The following is a 21,868-nucleotide window of genomic DNA, read 5'->3' on the forward strand; positions in this document are numbered from 1 at the left end:
GTGTGTACATTAATGAGGAAAAAATGAACTTAAATGATTTTAGCAAATGGCTACAATATAACAAAGAGTGAAAAATTTAAGGGGGTCTAAATACTTTCCGTCCCCACTGTATGTGAGCCCTCCATTTTCTTACATAACAATCATTCATTAGTTCCCGATCAGTGTAGACAACACATCTGCAGCAGATGCAACTAAAAATTTGAACCTTTTTAGCCCATTCCCACCTCTCCTGAACATCTAAACTCCATATTGTCTCTTCAGTGACCTATATATTAACCCTTCACCTGCCTTATCCTGCACATCTGCACATTAACCCCTCATTTCCATCCTCCCATTGTATATGACAATGTAGTGCATCAGTACCTAGCTCCATGTTTTAGTAATTTCAATACCAGCATGTTTCTTAATTTCCCAAAAATTATGGAAAAAAATCAGATCATCTTGGTGTGTCTACCTTCCAAAAAAACTGGGCATTTTAGGGGTTTTTGTACTGTTCTAGAATTTTTATTTTAAAAGAAAGTAGGAGAAACACATTTTTTTTTCAATGTTTCATGTGGTCTTTTTTTCCTCAATGGTTATTAAATTATATAATGATATAACTTGGTTACAGTGTTCCATGACAAAGTAATTGTCAGTCAAAATATCACAGCACTGGAAACTGAAAATGGCCTGGTAAGAAGGGGAAATGCAAGCTATTACCCAAGTAGTTAAAGTATTACAAAATGGGTCAAACACAGGAAAATCACACATAAATTTGCAGTTGCTTGCAACTTTCAATCTTGCAGATTTGCTACAAAATCATGGTAAACACAAACCTCATCCCTAGTGCAGACCTTCCTTCTGATTTTTACGGGACAGAAAATTATATTTGGAATTATCTGAAGACAGATTAGAAGTACTTATATCAGCCGTATTTTTATTAGTGTTTTATATTTGCTTGGACTTTATCTTTTTAAACCAAATTTGTATAGTATGTTACATACATGAGGTTGTACATGCTGCTGCTTTAGGTACATGCTACCAATTCAGTTAATTAAAAAATTCATTGTACAATTAATTGGATATACACAGTTCTGTGGAACCTTTTGTTTCACTCCACAGTTGTAATGGTACATTAGTATTGTTTGTACACTGTTAAGCAAAGCAACAGTAATAAGTGTCCTTAATGCCGCGTACACATGACCGGTTTAGCCGTTGTAATAAACTCCGACGGTTTCTCTGACGTAACTCAGATGGAATTCCATTCAAGCGGTCTTGCCTACACACAATCAACCCGAGTCTGACCACAGTCCGACCGTCCAAAACGCGGTGACCTACAACACTTATGAGGGGACTAGAAAAAGGAAGTTCAATAGCCAGTAGCCAATAGCTTCCATCTCGTACTTGCTTCAGAGCATGTGTCTTTTATGGTCCATCGGACCAGCATACACACGATCGGTTTTCCTGATAGGAATTGGGTCAGTCGGAAAGATTTAGAGCATGTTCTATTTCTAGGTCCATCAGATTTTTCGAAAAAAAGGTCTGATGAGGCCTACACACGATCGGTATATACGATGAAAAGCTTGCGTCTGACTTTTTCTGTCGTACAGTCCACTTGTGTGTACACGGCATTAGAAGAAATAGTGGCGAGTTAAACTTTGAAATTAAAGACCATGTCTGCTTTTTGTCTGGTTCAGGCTGGCCAACTGAATTTTTGTGAAGGTTCACATTTATCCAAGTCATGATATAACTAGTAGTAGTTAGTCACATCCAATTAGACTTGAAGTGAAATGTTGAAGACATTTTGCAGCTAAAGCCTAGTACACATGGGCCGAATGTCAAGCGGCATCAGCCGGTTCAATAGAAACTAACCAACATTCGGCCCGTGTGTACTGTATCTTACATTTTCAAAATATTGACTTTTTGTCCTTTTTTCATCATAATAGTATTACCTTCATTTATAAGTGACTGCTGCTAGGCAAATGTTTTAATCACATCTATAATACGTAAATATATTAAATAAAAAAATATTTTTCTGCAGACAGTGTTGGCACAAATAAACTAGCCGGCCTGTGTAACCACCATGAGACTTTTACAATGTAGCTGTTACTTCCTTGACAAACCACTTTACTCAAGTTTTCTAGTTTGTATTATGCAGGGGAATTGTATATGTTGGCAACAATACAATTAACTACAGTGTTAAATTTGCTACTAGAAGAAATGCGCAGCATGTCAGGAATTCATTATCGGAGAGAAATGTTTCCTTATCCCTCCTTATGTGCCTGACACATGAGAAAATGTTTATGTACTGTCTGATGTGAAGTCAGTTATTATAATTTATGTTCTTTCTATTTAAAGCTCCCTAAAGATTTCAGAAATATTCTCCCAGTGTTTTATCCTCCTCGGATTTTACTTTTTTGTTTGAGTAAAACAGTGAAGTTTTTAAACTGATGAACACTTTTAGGTCCATCCAAAACAGATGACTAAGCTATAGTAGGTTCCTATAGCTCAGAGGGTCCAAGATTAAGTGAAAGTCTGCTCAATGGTTCTAGGGGCAAAAGTATATTCTACAATGGCATAATAAGTAAATTAATACAATATGTTACATGAATCAGAAAAGAGTGATACATGCATGGGAAAAAAATGTACTAATGTACTTTTTTCTTTTTTCAAGTTCAACTCGAATAGAAGATGAAGTGACATCAGTCCGAAATGGTGACGAGGATATTTTCATCACTACACAGTTCCAAGATACACTGGCAGAACTAGATGAAGATTCAGAAGGTAATATTTGTTATGTTAAATTTTGTAATGATTTGTTTGAAAAAACTGCAAAGAAAGATAATGTTGGAACTACTTCTTCATTTGACATATTTTGACACATATTGCTTTACTCTTCACTTACAAACATATGAATCCTATAAAATATTTAGCATTTTGTATATTGTACACATTGGATACTGGTGTTAGCATGAAAGAAATAAAAGTGCTTTTAATAAATTGCACAGCGGAACTGGACATCCAGATATTTGAATGAGTGAAATGAGGTGGACAGGACATCACAGACTTACATGCCTTTTAGATATATGCATTTATTCATTGATTCAGGATTGTAATGCATTTGTTTTTGTTTATGTAGGTAAGATGACATAGACTGTGATTTCCTCCATGTAAAAGGTTATATGTTTAATAGCAACCATATTGAAACACCGTCAACACATTTCTTGGTGATAAGACAATATGCAATGCAACTTCAGCGGTGTTTTAATCACGTTGCCCAAATAAATATATTTTCATCCTTTATCCACAGGAGTTCCTCTGTTTATTTCCAAATCTTTTGGGCTACCAATTGCCTACTGCAATTTCCACTAGCATCCAATCACAATGGCCAGGACATCACCAAACTAGCTTTGAGAGCGACGCCAACATTAAAGCGGAATTTCACCCAAAAGGGAAAGTTCAGTTTTTGTGACTCCCCCCCGCTCTAGCACTTTTGTACCAGCCTACTTTTTTTTTATGCAGCCTAAAGTTCCACTTTAGGGTCTAAGTCGAGACATAAGTATTCCTCACAAGTCCTACAACAAGTCACTTAACCCTAATGATATTACGGCAGCATTATAGATGTGAGAAACCATTATCTTCTGACTGTTGGTTCCTGTGAACACTATTGGATCCTGTGCTCATCCATTCACATTGTTAGGCATCATCAAAGAAAATAGTAAATGTAAACCAAGAGTAGGTATAATGGATAGCCTCAGCATAAAGTGTCACAAATAACAAAAAATGAATGGTGGGACTTTTAAATTATACTTTCCTCAGAAAACAATAGATATGCCATGTTCTTAAAACTCAGGTAAATAATCCCAATGTTTAAAAACATACTGGATGAATCTTATTACAAATACACAGTCAGCAACCCTATACACCTTCCCATGTAAATAACCACATCAGCATAAAGACAGTATATTAACCAATGATACAAAATGAAGACACATAGAGGCCCGTGCATTGCTTATAAGACACTGGCTAAACCAAGGTCTACAGGGGAGCAGCTTCTTCTAGGTTTCTGGAAGTATCATGAAGCTGCAGTGTTGTGGAGAATAATCGATTGTGTTCATGGTACTTCCCAGAAAAAATGGGTGCAACTGGAGCAAAATATAAGGCATTCATAGAAGTCTTGTTAGGGATTTGGCCTCAATTGCAATGGAGACTTTAAGATCCTGGGATAATTTACTCAAAAGTATGTCTTGGCAATATAATAGTTCTTTAATGCCTCTCTCAGGTATAAATTACTTCCTGGTAATAAGAAGTGAAAAGAAGATGCCGCTCTGTAAGCCTCCGTGCTTTGGTGGATACTCCCGCCCTACTGCAAACTTCTGGGTGCTGGCTATGCACAAGTCTATGGAGATAGGAAAATCCTGGACTGCTGCACTCCATGAAAAAGCATCTTTATTGAAAACTGTAGATAAAATCCCAAAATGCAGACAAATAACAAAAAGTGGACACAGCGGGAATCAAATGGCTAACGTGTTTCACATCAAATGATGCTTACTCTTGGCTAATTTGATGAAAAACCAAATGTGTATGTATAAAGGAAAAAAAGTGAGGGGAAAAGATAAATCACCAATCCGTCGTAACGGGCAATTAGGTGGACACACCTACTACACAATTGGAGCTAAAAATCCCAAAGATGAGATGCACCTAAGAGTGACTGACGCGTTTCGACCCATGATGTGTGGGGTCTCTTCAGAGGATGAGTTTGCTAAGAAAAAGAAGATTTATAATAACGTATCAAATTTGTTTAAAAACAAGATATAATGTATGCAAAAATGTATATGACACACTGCACATGATTACCACTGCATTTGGAAATACCTCTCAGTCAGAACCTCCCCGCACAGCCAACAGACCATTCTGCGCGCCACCACGCCACAACGAGACGTGAGAAGAGGACAAGGATCCACTCAATGCGGCTTACAAAGAGTCACACGTAAAAAAGTGTCCCCCACCGAAGCTCCCCAGAGGTGGTGGGGCCAGCACCTACAGCAATTGTCAAAGCGTTAGCTCATAGACAAACCCATATCAATTGATAGTTAATTCGAGTTATCTATTGAACGGTCAGACAGTGCAATTGACATCTTGCATATTTCAGAGTGATATGTATTTTTGTATTTTGTGTTGTCTTTTTGCTTTATCCCATTCATGAGTGCACCGTAATGGGTCATATACATTTTATGTATTTGCTTTATTAATGCCACTTGTTTCTCATTATACCTGGCATTGGTATCATAGTTGTTTTGGACTCTTAGGTGCATCTCATCTTTGGGATTTTTAGCTCCAATTGTGTAGTAGGTGTGTCCACCTAATTGCCATTATGACGGATTGGTGATTTATCTTTTCCCCTCCCTTTTTTCCTTTATATATACACATTTGGTTTTTCATCAAATTAGCTATGAGTAAGCATCATTTGATGTGAAACGTGTTAGCCATTTGATTGTGTCCACTTTTTGTTATTTGTCTGCATTTTGGGATTTTATCTACAGTTTTCAATAAAGATGCTTTTTCACGGAGTGCAGCAGTCCAGGATTTTCCTATCTCCATAAATTACTTCCCGTCAGGGAAGGAGAACAATATGTTCCTTAATCTCCCTGGCAGTATGGCTCGGGGTGAATTTTCATTACCAAAAGCGCTAACCCCAAGCCACACTCGGGATTGCATCGCAGTATCCTGGGAAAGTCACTTACCTTGTCCCCAGGATCTTGCAATGTCTCCCCACTGTGTCCGTGGGCTGTGTACTCCGCTCGCTCTATCAATGCAACGCACAGGGATGGAGCCCGCCGCCAAATTCAAAAAGTGCAAAAAAAACACATACAGGTCACTGTGATCTTACAGATTACATTACTGTATCAAATTATTTCACATCCTTTTTGTCCCTAATGCTTTGTCCAGTGCCCTGCATGCAGTTATATATTATATACTGTATAATGTTCTTTCTGCCTGGAAACTTGAGATTGTCCATGGCAACCAAAAAGCGTCCCTTTACGTCAAAAGTGGTTTTGACTTTGCAACTGAGCAAATTTCAGTGTTTTTGATTTGATTACATTATTGAATAAATGTCATTATTATTATATTTTTATTTGTTATAATTATTTATAGTTATTAATTATATTATAATTTATGATTTTGTGTTTCAAACTTTATCATACCCGGGATGTCTACTAGACTCTTGTTTGGACAGATTTAAGTGAGTTATTCCTAAGAATTACAGGTCTACAACATGAAACGCCAAATTTCCATGCGAAACAGTGTACCTTTTGAGACGCAAAAATCTGACATAACTATACTGCCAGGAAAGTTAAATAGACCTCCTCAGATTGCCTGAGATTAAAAGATGTTCTGAATGGGATTGTCTTTTGCTCACTATCAGAATTCCGTAACAGGTATGGCTCTTCGCCATTGGGATGTTTGGAGATACAGACATCTCCAACATTTTGTGGAGGCCCTCCCAAAACTCCTCCGTTCTGTTTGTGAGCTCGGCCCATGGAAAAGACTTGTGGACCAGGGGGGAATAAACAGACATGGGATATCTAGTACATACATGATGTTGATTTCCCCACCTGATTCCGGGTCATCAGGTCTTTTGGAGAGCTGGGAGCACAAACTAAATCAATCTCTACCAGACGTATTAAAAGGTAAAGTTATAGATTTTGAACATTCTACCTCAATGGATAAGAGGATAAAAGAAATGAATTATAAATTGTTAACAAAGTGGTACTATGTTCCATCAAAACTACATAAGATTAATTCAGATGTATCATCTTTGTGTTGGAGAGATTGTGGGGGCGAGGGAACACACGCTCATATATGGTGGTGTTGTCCTCTGATTCAGCCATATTGGAATAAGTGCTGAGCTTAAAGCAGATTTCCGTCCACCCCTTAAAAGTCAGCAGCTACACTTACTGTAGCTGCTGACTTTTAACATTAGGACACTTACCTGTCCTGGAGTCCAGCGATGTGGGCACCGCAGCTGATGTTTCCATCGGTTGGTCGGGTGCTGCTGCCGCCATTGTGGGTAAGGGAACCCGGCCGTGTAGCCTTTCGGCTACACGGCCAGGTCCCTACTGCGCATGCGTGAAGCGCACTGCGCTCTTTCACTGGCCCGGCAGAAGGGAGGGGAGGAGGAGAGGGACTGAGCTGCTGCCGTGGTCTGGTCTCCCGGAAGTGGGCACAGGGTACCTGTAAAAACAGGTATCTGCTCCCCCCCCCCAAAAGGTGCCAAATGTGGGACCAGAGGGGGGAAGGAATCAGATAAGCGGAAGTTCCACTTTTGGGTGGAACTCCGCTTTAATTAAGAAGATCAGTAATGTTAACATTAAGCAAGACCCCTGGCAATGTTTGTTTCATGCTACAAGCGAATCAAGGAAACAATATAGAATAGTTATTACTCAATTTTTGTTAAATGCAGCGGAAGCTTTAATCCCAAAATATTGGAATGTAAAGAAAATACCAACCATGAAGGCTTGGCTTAGGGAAGTAGATAGAACTAGGTTAATGGAAGAATTAATACATTTGCAAGATGATGCTGGATCAAGATTTCATAGTACTTGAAGAAGTTGGCTTGCGTTTAAACAGTTCTCAATCTATATGAGTTATATGGCCAGGGAGAATACTTTCCAAGAGGTCAGGGGGGTGGGACAGGGGGAACTTTTTGAGCAGGGTAATAAGATAACCGAGAATTTTGAGGCACAGTTTTTGTCCGACTGTATCTTTCCTATGTCATTCCCTGCTCGTCCCTGACCCCCCCTCCACTTCTCTCTTTTGTCCCCCCCTTTTTTTCTCACTAGGATAGAGTAGTGTAAATGTGGCTAAATATTTCGTAAGGGAACACAGGAATTAGGGTGGAATCGGGGTGACAGCTTTATGCAGATATCTCGGGATTCACCCACTAATCAATAATTAATAAATAATTCACAACTTTTAGGTATTTATGTTTTTTATGGTTAATAATGGGGGTGTGTATTTGTTTGTAGTGAGTTTACCGTTGGAGATTGAGGGAATGGGTATTATTGATAAGTATAAAGGGATTGAATAAGTTATAAACTCAATCATAACATAGCGAATTTTATCGGCACAACATGAGGCAGTGATTTAAGAAAAATATAAAGTCTTTATTACAAAAAAGTTAAAATCACATATAACAAACAAACACCCTACTAACTGACAAGGTCAACAGATACCCAAATAGACATAGAAGTTAGGATTAATTGCATAGAGCACTGTATAGACACTGATTGTGTGAAGATATCAATAAGTAGAATCCATAAACTCCTTCATGTCTCCAATTTGACCCCCTACAAACCAAGAATAATTCTGGCTCCCACAGGCTGGCTACAGTATGTGCTCATGTGGTACACAAATTAGTACTGTCAATTTAAGAAGGTGCTCCTAACGACAACTCATAATTTTTATAAAAGACACCTTTCCACAGAATCGCTTTCTTCCATTCAAACCTCACCACCATGGGCAAGACCAAAGACCTGTCAAAAGACATCAGGGACAAGATTGTAGACCTGCACATGACTGGAATATGCTACAAGACCATCAGCAAGAAGCTTGGTGAGAATGAGACAACTGTTGGAGGGATTAGTAGCAAATGAAAGAAATACAAAATAACCATCAATTGCCCTTGGTCTGGAGCTTCATGCAAGATTTCGCCTCATGGGGTAAGGATGATCATGAGAAAAGTAAGGGATCAGCCCAGAACTACAGGGGAGGAGCTTGTGAATGATCTCAAGGCAGTTGGGACCACAGTCACCAAACAAACCATTGGTAACACAATACGTCGCCATGGATTGAAATCCTGCAGCGCCCACAAGGTCCCCCTCCTCAAGAAGGCACATGTACAGGCCCATCTGATGTTTGCCAGTGAACATCTAAATGATTCAGAGAAGGATTGGGAGAAAGTGCTATGGTCAAATGAGACCAAAATTTAGCTCTTTAGCATTAATCGACTCACCGTGTTTGGAGGATGAAAAATGCTGACTATGACCCTAAGAAAACCATCAGTCAAGCACAGAGGTGGAAACATTATGCTTTGGGGCTGTTTCTCTGCTAAAGGTACAGGCCGATTTTGCTGCATTGAGAGGCCAATGGATTGGGCCATGTATTGTAAAATCTTGGATGAGAATCTTCCCTCAGCCAGAACCCTAAAGATGGGTCGTAGATGGATCTTCAAGCATGACAATGGCCCAAAACATACTGCAAAGGCAACAAAGGAGTGGCTCAAGTAGAAGCACATTAAGGTCATGGAGTGCTGGGCGTGGCCTGACGCAGCATGTGAGCAGACGTCTTTCTTAGTAGCTCCGAGATCCCTCTGCACAATCCTGTGTAATCCTCCTTACCTGCCACTTTGAATCGGCTAAAACCCCTCCAAAACACTCGGGGAAGACCTTGTGATACTTTCTGTGGGACTCTGGTGGATGGGAAAGCGAAAGGGGAAGAAACAGCCCTGGCCAGGATGAGTATCACCACGCGCTCCTGCCATGATGGCCGCCGCTCCATCATGCCACACTCGTCCTTGACATCCACGCCAGATCTCTTTGGTGAAGAGCCTGATCCCTCTTTGCCGCCGTCTCCCGGGACCTCCGCTCCCCTGGCGCTGCCGGCCCATCCATCCCCCAGTGATGATGGCCTAGAGGATGGCCCACCTTGCTGGATCTCCTCAAAATAATCAAGGTAAACCATTCAGATATTATGAGCAAAATGGAGGAACTAAAGCTGGACATTACCATAATGCGCCAGGACATGCACAAAATGAGGAACTGGGTCTCTGACACTGAGTGCCGTATCAGTGATCTGGAAGACACTGTCGGCCCGGACCTACCTGCTCTAAAAATCCATGGCACCAAAATCCAATCCTTGGAGGATAAAGTTGACGATTTAGAGAACCGTTTACGCTGGAACAACCTGTGCTTGGTGGGCCTGCTTGAACGGGTCGAAGGTGCTGACCCGGTCTCCTTCCTGGAGTGCTGGTTTACCCAGGAATTTGAGAAGGACTGTTTCTCCCCCTGTTTTGTCCTGGAGCTTGCCCACAGAGTACCCAGCAGACCACTTCCTGCAGGCAACCCTCCTCGCACTATGGTGATTTGTCTCCTAAACTACAGGTATAGGGACGCTATCCTGCGTGCTGCCCCCATAAAAGGGAGCCTGAAGATGAATAATGTATCGGTGTCCCTCTTTCCTGATTACTCCCCAGCAGTCCGTGCCGCGAGAGCCAAATACCAACACATCAAGCAAAAGATGAGGGAGAAGACCATCCAGTACTCCATGTTGTTTCCTGCAATGCTGAGAGTTGTGCACCAAGATCAGGTCCATTTTTTCTAAACCTCAGCAAATGCCTTTTGCTGGTTTGAGTCCCTACATCAGCCTGGTCGCATGTTTGACCAGGCACCTGACACCTGATCTGGGTTTTTCCCCTGTTATGTGCTCTATTTCTTTTCTCCACCCCAACCATTGGGAACATACCTGTGGCAGGTATTCCAAGTTGTTTACTTCATCAAGAGGATGCAGATCTCCACTTGGTGACTATGCTGCTAATGTTCGATTACTCCTGATCACTGACTGATCTAAAGTTTGTTCGTTGACATGTCTGTATTGGCCATGTTCCTAGTATGTACCTGCAGTTTGGGGAATAAGCCAGCCCCTTGTTTTTGGGGAATGGCTGGGGTTAAATTTGGGCTACCGCCTGTCCTATATGGGTTTCTGTATGTTATAGACTTACTGGATGACTATTGTGTGTATGTGTGTGTCTGTTTTCCGCCTCACCTCCCCCCCTCTGGGATTGCAGCCGTGTGGGGACCTATGTTCTACCTATAATATCAATCATCCATACTTTTGTTTTACTTTGTCAAATTTCTAATATCTTACCGTGTCTACGGTCCAGTGCATCTTCTGGAATGTCCGGGGATTAAACTCTAAATTTAAAAGGGCCTCCCTGTTTGTTTTCTTTAAGGCACATAAACCTCATATACCGTGCCTACAGGAAACGCACCTTATGGGATCAAAAGTTCTTGCCCTCAAAAAACACTGGGTTATGCATGGATATCACTCCACATATTCTAATTATGCCAGGGGGGTCTCCATTCTCATAAGGAAGGGCCTCCCCTTTTCATGTGACTGAGTGGTCCTGGACCCTAAGGGTAAGGGTCGTTATATTTTCCTTTAATGCATTATATATGCTACGTCGCTGCTATTGGTAGTGGTGTATGCTTCCCCCCTGTCACGGCTGCAATCTTCTCCGATTTGAGTACACAATTTTCCACTTTGCCAACACTTGCTACCATTATAGTAGGGGACTTTAATTCAGTGATTGACCCTAGTTTGGATCAGTTGAAACTCCTCCAGTATCAGTCTAGGCTGTTTGGTCAGTAGTGTACCTCCTTTGGTTATGTCGATCTCTGGCAACAAAATCATCCTAAGGCCAGGGAATACTCCTGCCAATCCCAGACATACCGTACTCTTTTCAGGCTAGATTATGCTCTGGGGACCCCTGATCTGGCCTCATATACCCAGACTGTTTCTTATCTACCTCAGACGATATCTGACCATTCTGCCCTGTGTGTTGAATTATTACTAGGCCACAGGCCCTCTTTTCGGGTGTGGAGGCTCAGTCCCCTCTGGATCTCCACCCCTGAATTCCAGGAGCCAGTCCTGCAGGAAATGTCCCACTACTGGGGGGACAATGCTGGATCTGCTTCCTCTGGCCCCACATGGCGACTATGCGGGGCTCCTACATCTTCATTATTGCCAAACACACAAGTCCTCTCAGGCTGCTCTTCTGGCCTTGGAGTCCTCCCTGGAGACTGCTAGGGCCCAATACTCTGCGCTTCCCACTCCGGACTCCCATGGAGTCTTGGTGGGGGTGCATAGGGCTCTGGACCTCCATAGGGCAGATGCAACGCAGAAGCAGCAGCTGTATTTGTCAGCCAGGTTACATGAATATAGCGGTAAAAGCAGCAAAATGTTGGATTATCTCTCCCGCACGGAATATACTGACAGGACTATACCACAAATTCAACTACCTGACGGCTCTGTCATGTCTGATCCCCTGATCATTAACCAGACATTTAAGTCCTTTTGTGAAAACCTTTATTCAGCCCCGCTCCCCAAGGCCGAATCTGAGATGTTGGGATTTTTTGAATCCCTCCAGTTCCCCGTATTAGAGGACTCACATAACACTATTTTAGACAAACCCCTGACAACTGAAGAAATTACTAACGCCATTTATTCTCTCCCCCCCCCAATAAAACTCCAGGGTTGGATGGTTTGCCCGCGGAATGGTACAAAAATTACGCTGAAGAAATGGCACAGAAATTGCACTCTCAGTTTGGATGGGCACTGGAGGAGGGTATACGTCCCTCCTCCATGTGTGAAGCCCTAATTGTTGTAATACCCAAACCTGATAAGGATAAACTGTTGTGCGGGTCTTACCCATCCAATCTCACTACTGAATAGTGATGTTAAGGTGTTAGCTAAAATTCTAGCTCTCAGACTGCAGAAAGTCATCCTCCACTTCGTTCATAGGGACCAGACTGGGTTCATGCCTGCTAAGAGTACGTATGATAACATTCGCCGTCTGTATCTATATCTTCACAGGGCTGCCTCTGACCAAAAAAGTGGACTACCGTTATAGTTGGATGTGTTAAAAGCCTTTGATACAGTCAACTGGTCTTTTCTTTGGGAAACTATGCATCGTATGGGCTTCAGTTCCCAATTTATCAAGTAGGTTCGCCTGCTCTATACCAACCCTTTAAGGATGTTTCTGATGTGTTTGATTTACAAAGGGGAACTAGGCAGGGCTGCCCACTCTCGCCACTTCTGTTTGCACTGGCCATAGAGCCCCTTGCTCTGGTGGTGCGGCAGACGGCGACGGTAGGGGGCATCTGCTGCGGGGAGCTATGTGAAAAGATTTCCCTATATGCGGATGATGCCCTAATTTATCTAGATGGCTCAGAGCAATCCTTTATTTCCCTAATGGGAGATGTGGAGGAGTTTGGGAAGGTCTCCGAGCTAAGAGTTGGCTGGGATAAGTTTGTGGCATTCCCTATAGGCCCCAAACTTGACTATACCTACCTATCTCAATCCAAATTGACCATCCAACCCACATTTAAATATTTGGGGATTTATATCAACGCAGACTTATCTATTTTTTAATCCCTTAACATTACCCCGATTATAACACACATGGAGACCAGACTACATATCTGGGCCTCCCTACCACTAAATTTAATCGGTCGTGTGAACATTTTTAAATTATATACTTACCTAAACTTTTCCGGGCATCCCCAGTCTTTTTGTTTAAAACATTTTTTACCAAAATTAACTCACTTTTATCCTCCTTCCTCTGGCAGGGGTCAAACCCAAGAATTGCTAGGGCCTCCCTCCAGGCTGCTAAGGTCGATGGGGGGGTTAGCCTGCCCCAACCTACGACACTACTTCATAGCGTCACAGCTTGCATATGTTTGACTGGTTCCTGGAGGCCTTCTCGTCCTGTTCCATTGCTCTCTTGACTGCTCTTGCTGGTCCCAGGGCCTCACTTATTGACATGCTGCATAGATCTATACCTAAACGTTGCTCCCGTGGCTCTCCGGTAGAAGTTAGCTGGCTAGCCTGGCATGAAGGAAATAAGGTGATCATAAACTCGGGTGGGGTGTCTCCCAAAGCCCCCTTATGGCACAATCCTAACTTCTTAGAGCTCCTGGGTCACCCAGATTTCCCTGTGGTGGACAGGACTTAGCGTCACCCACGCCTCTCATATTTTTGATAATGATGCATTTGTTTCCTTCGAAGACTTGAAGGCACAGTGTGGAGCGATGAATAAATTCTTTTTTAAATATCTTTTATTACATCATGCCATCTGGGCACAATTCAATGGTCTGACCCAGGAGCTCATTGAATTACCTATGGAGGTGCTACTGTCATACCTGGACATTGAAAAACTGGCCTCGGAGTTCTGCTTTTTGGATCTTATTGGGTCTAATGACCAATATGTACAGTTTAAATTTATACACCAGTTGTACTATACTCCTGCCAGGCTTGCTCGTATGGGTTATGCTTCAGCTGCCTCCTGCTTCAGGTGTGGCTTCACTGATGCCGGATACATGCATAAATTTTGGTCCTGCCCAGCCTTGTCAACATTCTGGAAGAACTTATTTTCTTTTTTTGAAGACACCTTACATTTACCAGTACCTCGCACTCCACTCCAGAAGTTCGACTGTTGGGTGTGCTAAACGTCTTCCTACACAAGACCCATACTCGAACTCTGGCTCACATAGTATTGTTTTATGCTAGGAAATTAATTTTGCTACAATGGAAAAATGTATCTGCTCCAAGTGTTCAAATGTTGTACTGTATGATAAATAAGATTATACCCATCTTTAAACTCATTTATAATGGAAGGGCCTGTCCCAAAAAGTTTACCAAGATCTGGCAACCTTGGCTTGATATAGCTGATTCCTTCTGGAATTACACCCCACTCTCTCAGCAATAAGGGGCTTCTTCCCCCTCCTCTGAAGGGACTGCGGTGTCTGTAGGCTGTCGAGAGCCCTATTGTAAGCTCTGTGCTCCTGTAGCCTGATCGGGGGCGTGGGGGGCGGTGGGGATGGAAATAGCTTTTCCACCTGCAGTGATTGAGTGTATGTGTGTGTGTGTGTGTGTGGATGTATTTGAAAATGACTGTATCTTCACTGCTTATTGCACTATGACGTACCGTCGTTGGGCCCTATTTGATCCACATATATTAACCTGATATACCTTTAGTTTAAATTTTCCTCCGTTGAGGAATGGGGATTTAAATTGAATTTAAAACACTCGGTCGTTACTAGTAAGCCCTGTTCGGCTAATGTTTATGTAATGTGTTTTATCCACAAGATGTAACCGTTTAAGTGTACCTGTAAAACTTTTTTGGACAAAAAAATCAATAAATAAATATGTTAAATAAAAAAAATAGGTCATGTAGTGGCCTAGCCAGTCTCCAGACCTTAACCCTATAGAAAATTTATAGAGGGAGCTGAAACTTTGAGTTTCCAAGAAACTTTAAAGCGGACTTTCAGTCATTTTTTCATCTTTCCATCTATTAAATATTCTACCCTTGTTGTTTTAACTTTGGATAGTAAAACATTTTTTTTTCTGCCAGTAAATACCTTATACAGCCCACTTCCTGTTTCTTGTCTGGTAAAAAGCCTAGGCTTATGACATCATGCACATCTCTCTCTCTCACTCTCATGAGAGTTTGCCAGGAAGATGCAAAGTGGTTGGAGGAAAGCTTCAGAATGGCAAAGATGTTTTTATTACAGATTATGTAAGCAGACTGCAGTTACTCTTTAAGGATTTAGAGACAATCTGTAAAGAAGAGTGGACCAAAATCCCTCCTGAGATGTGTTCAAACCTGGTAACCAACTACAAGAAGCGTCTTACCTCTGTGCTTGCCAACAAGGATTTCTCCACCAAGTACTAAGTCATGTTTTGCTTGGGGATCAAATACTTATTTTACTCACTGAACTTCAACTCAATTTACAACATTTGTATCATGTGTTTTTTCTGGATTTTTGGTTGATATTCTGTCTCTATCATTTAACCACTTGTTGACCGCCTCATGCTGATATACATCAGCAAAGTGGCACGGGTACGCAAAACAACGTACCCGTACATTGCTGCGTCATCCGCGGCTAGTGGATGTCCGCCGGTGGCCCGTAATCATGGCACAGAGAGGCAGAACAGGGAGATGCCTATGTACACAAGGCATTTCCCTGTTCTGCCTAGCAACATGACAGGAATCTACTGCTCCCAGTGATCGAGAGCAGTGTCTTCTGTCATGTTCTAATGAGCCCATCCCCCCTACAGTTAGAACATGCTGAGGGAACACAGTTAACCCCTCGATCGCCCCCTAGTGTTTATCCCCTTCCCTGCCAGTGACATTTACACAGCAATCAGTGCATTTTTATAGCACTGATCGCTGTATGGATGCCAATGGTCCCAAAATAGTGTCAAAAGTGTCTGATCTGTCCGCCTCAATGTCACAGTCACAATAAAAATCACAGATCGCTGCCACTACTAATAAAAAAAAAATATTAATAAAAATGCCATAAATCTATCCCCTATTCTATAGACGCAATAACTTTTGTGCAAACCAATCAATATATGCTTATTGTGATTTTTCTTTTTTTTACAAACATATGTAGAAGAATACATATTGGCCTAAACTGTGGATGAAATTTGTTGTTTTATATATTTTTTGGGGATATTTATTATAGCAAAAAGTAAAAAATATTGCTTTTTTTTTCAAAATTGTCGCTCTTTTTTTGTTTATAGCGCAAAAAATAAAAACCGCAGAGGTGATCAAATACCACCAAAAGAAAGCTCTATTTATGGGAAAAAAAGGACGTCAATTTTGTTTGGGTACATTGTCGCACGACCGCGCAATTGTCAGTTAAAGCAGCGCAGTGCCGTATCGCAAAAAAGGGCTTGGTCAGAAAGGGGGTAAATTCTTCCGGGGGGTGAAGTGGTTAAAATACACCTATGATAAAAACTATTTTTTTGTAAGTGGGCAAACTTACAAAATCTGCATGGGATCAAATAATTATTTTCCCCACTGTATATATTGCACATAATGAATTACTCACAACAGTATAAATCCAAGAAAAAAACTGTTGCGCTTATAGGTGAAAGCCCGCAAGAAAAGGATGGGAGAGGAGGACAGCACCAAACTACAGGGTCAACTCCCAACAGTCTCAGCTCTTTGAGGGAAAAGTAATATTTTTTTAAAACATCTGTGTGAACATTTCTCATATGGTAAATAATGTTTTTAAATATGTACTTAATCATGTCAGTGAAATGTAGATAAACTAAAATGTATATTATTTCACAGATATGGATCATGGGGACCACATCGAAAGCAATCATATAGGTGCTCGGTCAAGTCCAGTGGGAGAAGAATCCAGACAGGTTCACGAGTACAAGGAAAGTGGTGCTGCTGTGCCTGTCACCATTATAGATGAGATTCCTGAAGTTACCACAAGAAGTTTGAAGTATAGTGTACATACCATTCCACCTGCAAATGACTTCAGTGCGATGCAAAAATCTTCTGCTGTAGACAACACCATAAATGACAATTTAATTTCCCATGGTGAAATTATTGCAAAAAAAACTTACACACCACACAGCAATGTTAAGTCACCCAACTCTCCAACAGTGAAGCTCAGTGGCCACAGTTTTAAACAAGCTGCAGATATATCAAAACAACATTCATTCAAAAGTGAGTTTAGTTCCAAGACAAATGAGAGACCCAAGAATGCCATTGAAAATCCATCATCTAATCAACCAAAGTCAGCTTTCCCCATAAAAACAGAAAATGAATTAATGCAAGTTAAGAATAAAACTGACCTAATGCCTGACAGCAGACAAAAACTAGGAATCAAAGAAAACCAGGCTCCACAAAACAATACTAATAAGGCAGCAGAAACCACCAAACCAAGCCTGTGGCGGCAACAGACATATGAACCAAAATTTGGCATGACGACATTTACAGTGGTTCCTCCAAAACCCACTGTTAAAAAATATGACAGAGGTGTTTCCCTTACTTCAAGTGCCATCAAGATAGATGATCAAGGGAATTTAATAAGTCCACAGTCATCTTTTGAAAAAAGTGATAGTTTTGCTAATGACACAGAAAGTCCTCTTGTAGAAAAACCTCTGGTGGCGAGAGCTAAAGAGTTTTGGAAATCAAGTTCAATGGATGCACAGGGAGGGGAATCAAAAGAGCAGCCTGGTAAAAAGATTGGACCTGTCAAGAATTATAAGCCAAACGAAATTGTGGAGAACAGAGCAATTTTTACTTCATCAAAAGGATTAACACAGTCGATACCTGTTGGTAAATTAAATGACAGGGATAACACATTGGACAGAAACAAGCCAGCACCAACTTTTCCCCAGGAAAATGTGATTATTATTGAAAACACGATCAAGAAAACAGACGTGCCACTTGTAAGATCTACATTAAATGACAAACAACCAATGCAAGCAAATGTGACTATTAGACAGAACACATTTAAAGGAAAATTGGATCAAGGCCCTGCCATCAGTGATAGGATCCGAGGACCACAACACACCAAACCAGATTTGTTATCAAAAACTTCCCAAGAAAAGGTGATTATTATTGAAAAATCAAATCAAGAAAAGACAGAACTGCCATTTTTAAAACCTTCCAAGAGGACATCGAGCCAATATGTGGCTTCTGCTATAGTCAAGTATACAGAACCTTTAAATAAAAAAACACTAGAAGCTTCAGAGGTCAAACGTGATTCTTCAAATTCCAATAACAGAAGCTCTGCTTTTGTGGCATCCTCCATAAAAAATAATATAAATGTTACCACAGAGGAACCAAAAAAAGAAATTAAATCTGCAACTAAACAAAACACATATACAGAATTGAATACAAATCATGGCAACAAGGATGGTCAGTTGACAAATGAAACAAAATCAACTAATAAAAGCAGCAATCTCAATGAGGAAACACCCACTGATGCTAAAAAAAGTGATTTTCTATCTAGAACACAGCAATTTAATGGCCCTGCAAAGGGAAATATAACTGTGTTGGAAAAAACAGAAAAAAACTCTGCAGCTGAATCATCTCGTATTCGCCCAACATCTAATGTGCCATCAAATGCCTTTTTAAGAGCTGTCCGAGAAAAGTCTATGAAAATAGAACAAGAAAATGCATTTGGACCCACAAAAGCACCAGCAGCCACTGTAACAATAACTGAGAAAAAAGATAAACGTGAAGTAGACACCATACCTTCTACAGTAATAGATGAGCCAGACAGTTCTGCCAGCAATAGTTTTTTTGGACCTAAAGCAAAGTTTCGACCTGTGTTACAAAAACCTGTTCAATCAGACAACTCATTACATACTGCTTTAATGGGAGCAATTCAGTCTGGCGAAGGAAAAGAAAAGCTGCGAAAAATACAGGTAAAATGTCATAGTATCTATCTATCTATCTATCTATCTATCTATCTATCTATCTATCTATCTATCTATCTATCTATCTATCTATCTATCTATCTATCTATCTATCTATCTATCTCTCTATCTATGCTGCTTATAATCTAAGAGACTATTTCTGGAAAACCTCATGGATGGCATCATACAGCAGAGTATATCATGTTTTATCACGGTATAAGATGTAACACACGTATTGTGGCTCTAATGAAGGGAGAGGTGATTTGCCGAGCACATTTAATAATATGCACTAGCGGTGGTCAAACAAATCTTCCTGCCACTAAATATTGATTGGTCTATGGCCAGCAACAGTGAAATAATGCATTTGAAGTGACCCTGTCACTAAAATTGAATGTGTAAAAAAAAAAATTGTTTCATGTAGATAAGAGATATAATATTCACTTTTCTGCTGTGACTGACTTCTGCTGTAGTAAAGGGAAACTGACAGCTGAAGAATTTTCCTAATCTGACACTTCTGGGAGTGTTGATTTCCCGGTACCCTACTGTGCTCAGATGTCAGTTTCTCAAAACCACAGCACAGATCAGGAAACCGGCAACAGGAGCAGTGAATATTAAATGTCTCTTTTATTAAGCAAAATGTTATGCATTGAGCCATCTAACTAAATATTTTTTTGTGATTTTGGGCTTTAACTGTATTTACTAACACACACACACACACACTATGAGCTTACCTATATTGATGTCCTGTACACAAAATTTATATCCACATTTTACTTACACTCCTTTTCTACCCAATATTCAGTCTATGCATAGTTGTAGAATATATATTCAAATTCAATGGGCAGGACTTTCAATTGTTTAAATATATGTTTGGTAGTAAAAACAAATATATTTTATTCATCTGCAGAATTAAAAACATAGCGCTTTATTAATGATAAAACTTAGGTTCACCTTCCTGTTCATGTCTATACATCACCATGTTACAGTAAACACTTTTTCATAATAATGCTATAAAGTACATTCATGTTACATCAACAATGGTGGAAGACTAACTGAGACTAGATAGTAGATTAATAAAAACATGCATTGTTCACTAAATATATGCTCCATCATATCTAATGGAAACAATTATATTATGGTACCTACACAATCAGTATCATATTAGTTGGTTGTGAACCAATACCTGTTGACCCGACTCAGACAGGAACAAAGGGAACGTAAAAGAGAACCCTAAGAACAAGTGTGCCAACCCTACCAGTATTTACGTTTTATAAATAAGTATACTTTATGTTACAAATACAATGTATTATTACATACAGTATAGTCATCAAATGGGGATGTTGGTACCTATATTGAAGTATTTTGACTGATTTGGGTCCATATGTTCTTTTCTATGTTATACAGTACATGGTTGTAGCTGTATCTGCTATAGATAGTAGGTGATGGCTGGTTTCTAGGAAAGTTTTTAATTTTGTTATACTCTCACACAAACTTACTGTAAATATTTAGTACATAGACCCTTATATCACTAAAACAGAAAGCCAGGAGCCATAAATCATAAGCCTAAACAAGGTCATAGATGGATTGAAATTCGGCCAGTTCAGCAGGGACCAGATGAATTTCAATCTGCCTACCGTCCTTCCTGTTTTAGAAGAGTCACCTAGTGATCAACTCCTCTCAAAAAGGAAAATGTGAGCTCAATCAGTCTATTCAGAGAGTGGAGGAGTTAGCCAGTTGGCTGTTAAAAAAATGAATCATTTATGCCCAACCTAACTGGCAGACTTTTTTTTTTAAAGAAGAGTCCTGGGCTATCTGATGCAACTGACAGTAGTTGATAAACGTATCTAATTATTGTTTAAACCTGTTTTAAACCACAACTACTACACAAGAGAAGTCACATGGCTGCAGGTTGCCTAACTGCTTTTCTTCATCATTAAAAGTAAAGCCAGCCATGCATGGATTGAAATTTGGATGGTTCAACAGGGACCTGCCAAGATTTGATCCATACATGGGCAGGATGATTGTGCCCAAGTTGATTCATCGATCGTCTTGGGTACAACCAGCCTGTTGGTTTTTTAAATTTGATTATTGGATTAGAACTGGCAGAACAATATCACTGCGGGAGGCATTTCCCCAGCAATACTGACTATGTTGATGCGAGAATCAAGCGATTTTCTTTCCTTCCACCTGTTGGCAAACATAGATCAAAATTCAGACAGTTCAGCAGGGAACGCCCTATTTTCAATCCATGTATGGGTACCATGGTTGTACAGAAGTTGGTCTACCAATCGACTTCTGTACAACCAGCCTGTGGGATTTCTAAAGCCGGCTGCACTGACCACTGTATTCTGTCAGAATGCAATAACTCAGTGGGAGTAATTCCCATATCCACACATCAATGTGTGGATGGGGGAATTAGAGTCTTTTTATTTTTTCGGGCAACGCACTGTTTGAAAGAAAAAAAATGATTTATGCAGGCTTTCATGCTACAGTAGAGTAGATTTTTAAAACAGCACAAATCACTTAAAACACAGGGAGTATGTAAATACCTGCATCCTCTTTCAGTGGTAGTTATCTGGAGAGAGTGAAGTATGCCAAAAATTAACCTTATAAGCTAGACACCTCCAAGAATCAGGCCAAATGTTTTTATTCAAGTTGCAATTTTGACAAATTAAGTGTGAAAACGGCATTCCACTGATTTTTTAAACAAGTATAACAAAATGACACATATCTTCTTTTATATTAGGGGAAAAAACAATAGTGCTTGACTGTAATTTACCATTACCCCCAACTGTTATCTCCCCCAGCCAGCTGGGAATATCTAGCATGTTTAACTTAAAGCAGAACTTCACCCAAAAGGAGAAAGTCCACTCTT

General features: G+C 40.4%; 1 protein-coding gene across 3 annotated transcripts in view; it reads left to right on the forward strand.

The window, feature by feature from the left end:
* The window catches only part of COBL (cordon-bleu WH2 repeat protein), a 586,035-nt gene that overhangs the window by 519,400 nt on the left and 44,767 nt on the right, over positions 1–21,868 (forward strand). For all 3 annotated transcript variants that reach the window (XM_073630596.1, XM_073630595.1, XM_073630597.1), the window contains 2 exons: positions 2,654–2,763; positions 16,904–19,002. In XM_073630596.1, the coding sequence (XP_073486697.1) occupies positions 2,654–2,763; positions 16,904–19,002 (2,209 nt within the window). The remainder of the gene's footprint in view (positions 1–2,653; positions 2,764–16,903; positions 19,003–21,868) is intronic.

The sequence above is a fragment of the Aquarana catesbeiana genome, linkage group LG05 (genome assembly GCF_042186555.1).
Source record: "Aquarana catesbeiana isolate 2022-GZ linkage group LG05, ASM4218655v1, whole genome shotgun sequence".
NCBI lineage: Eukaryota > Metazoa > Chordata > Amphibia > Anura > Ranidae > Aquarana > Aquarana catesbeiana.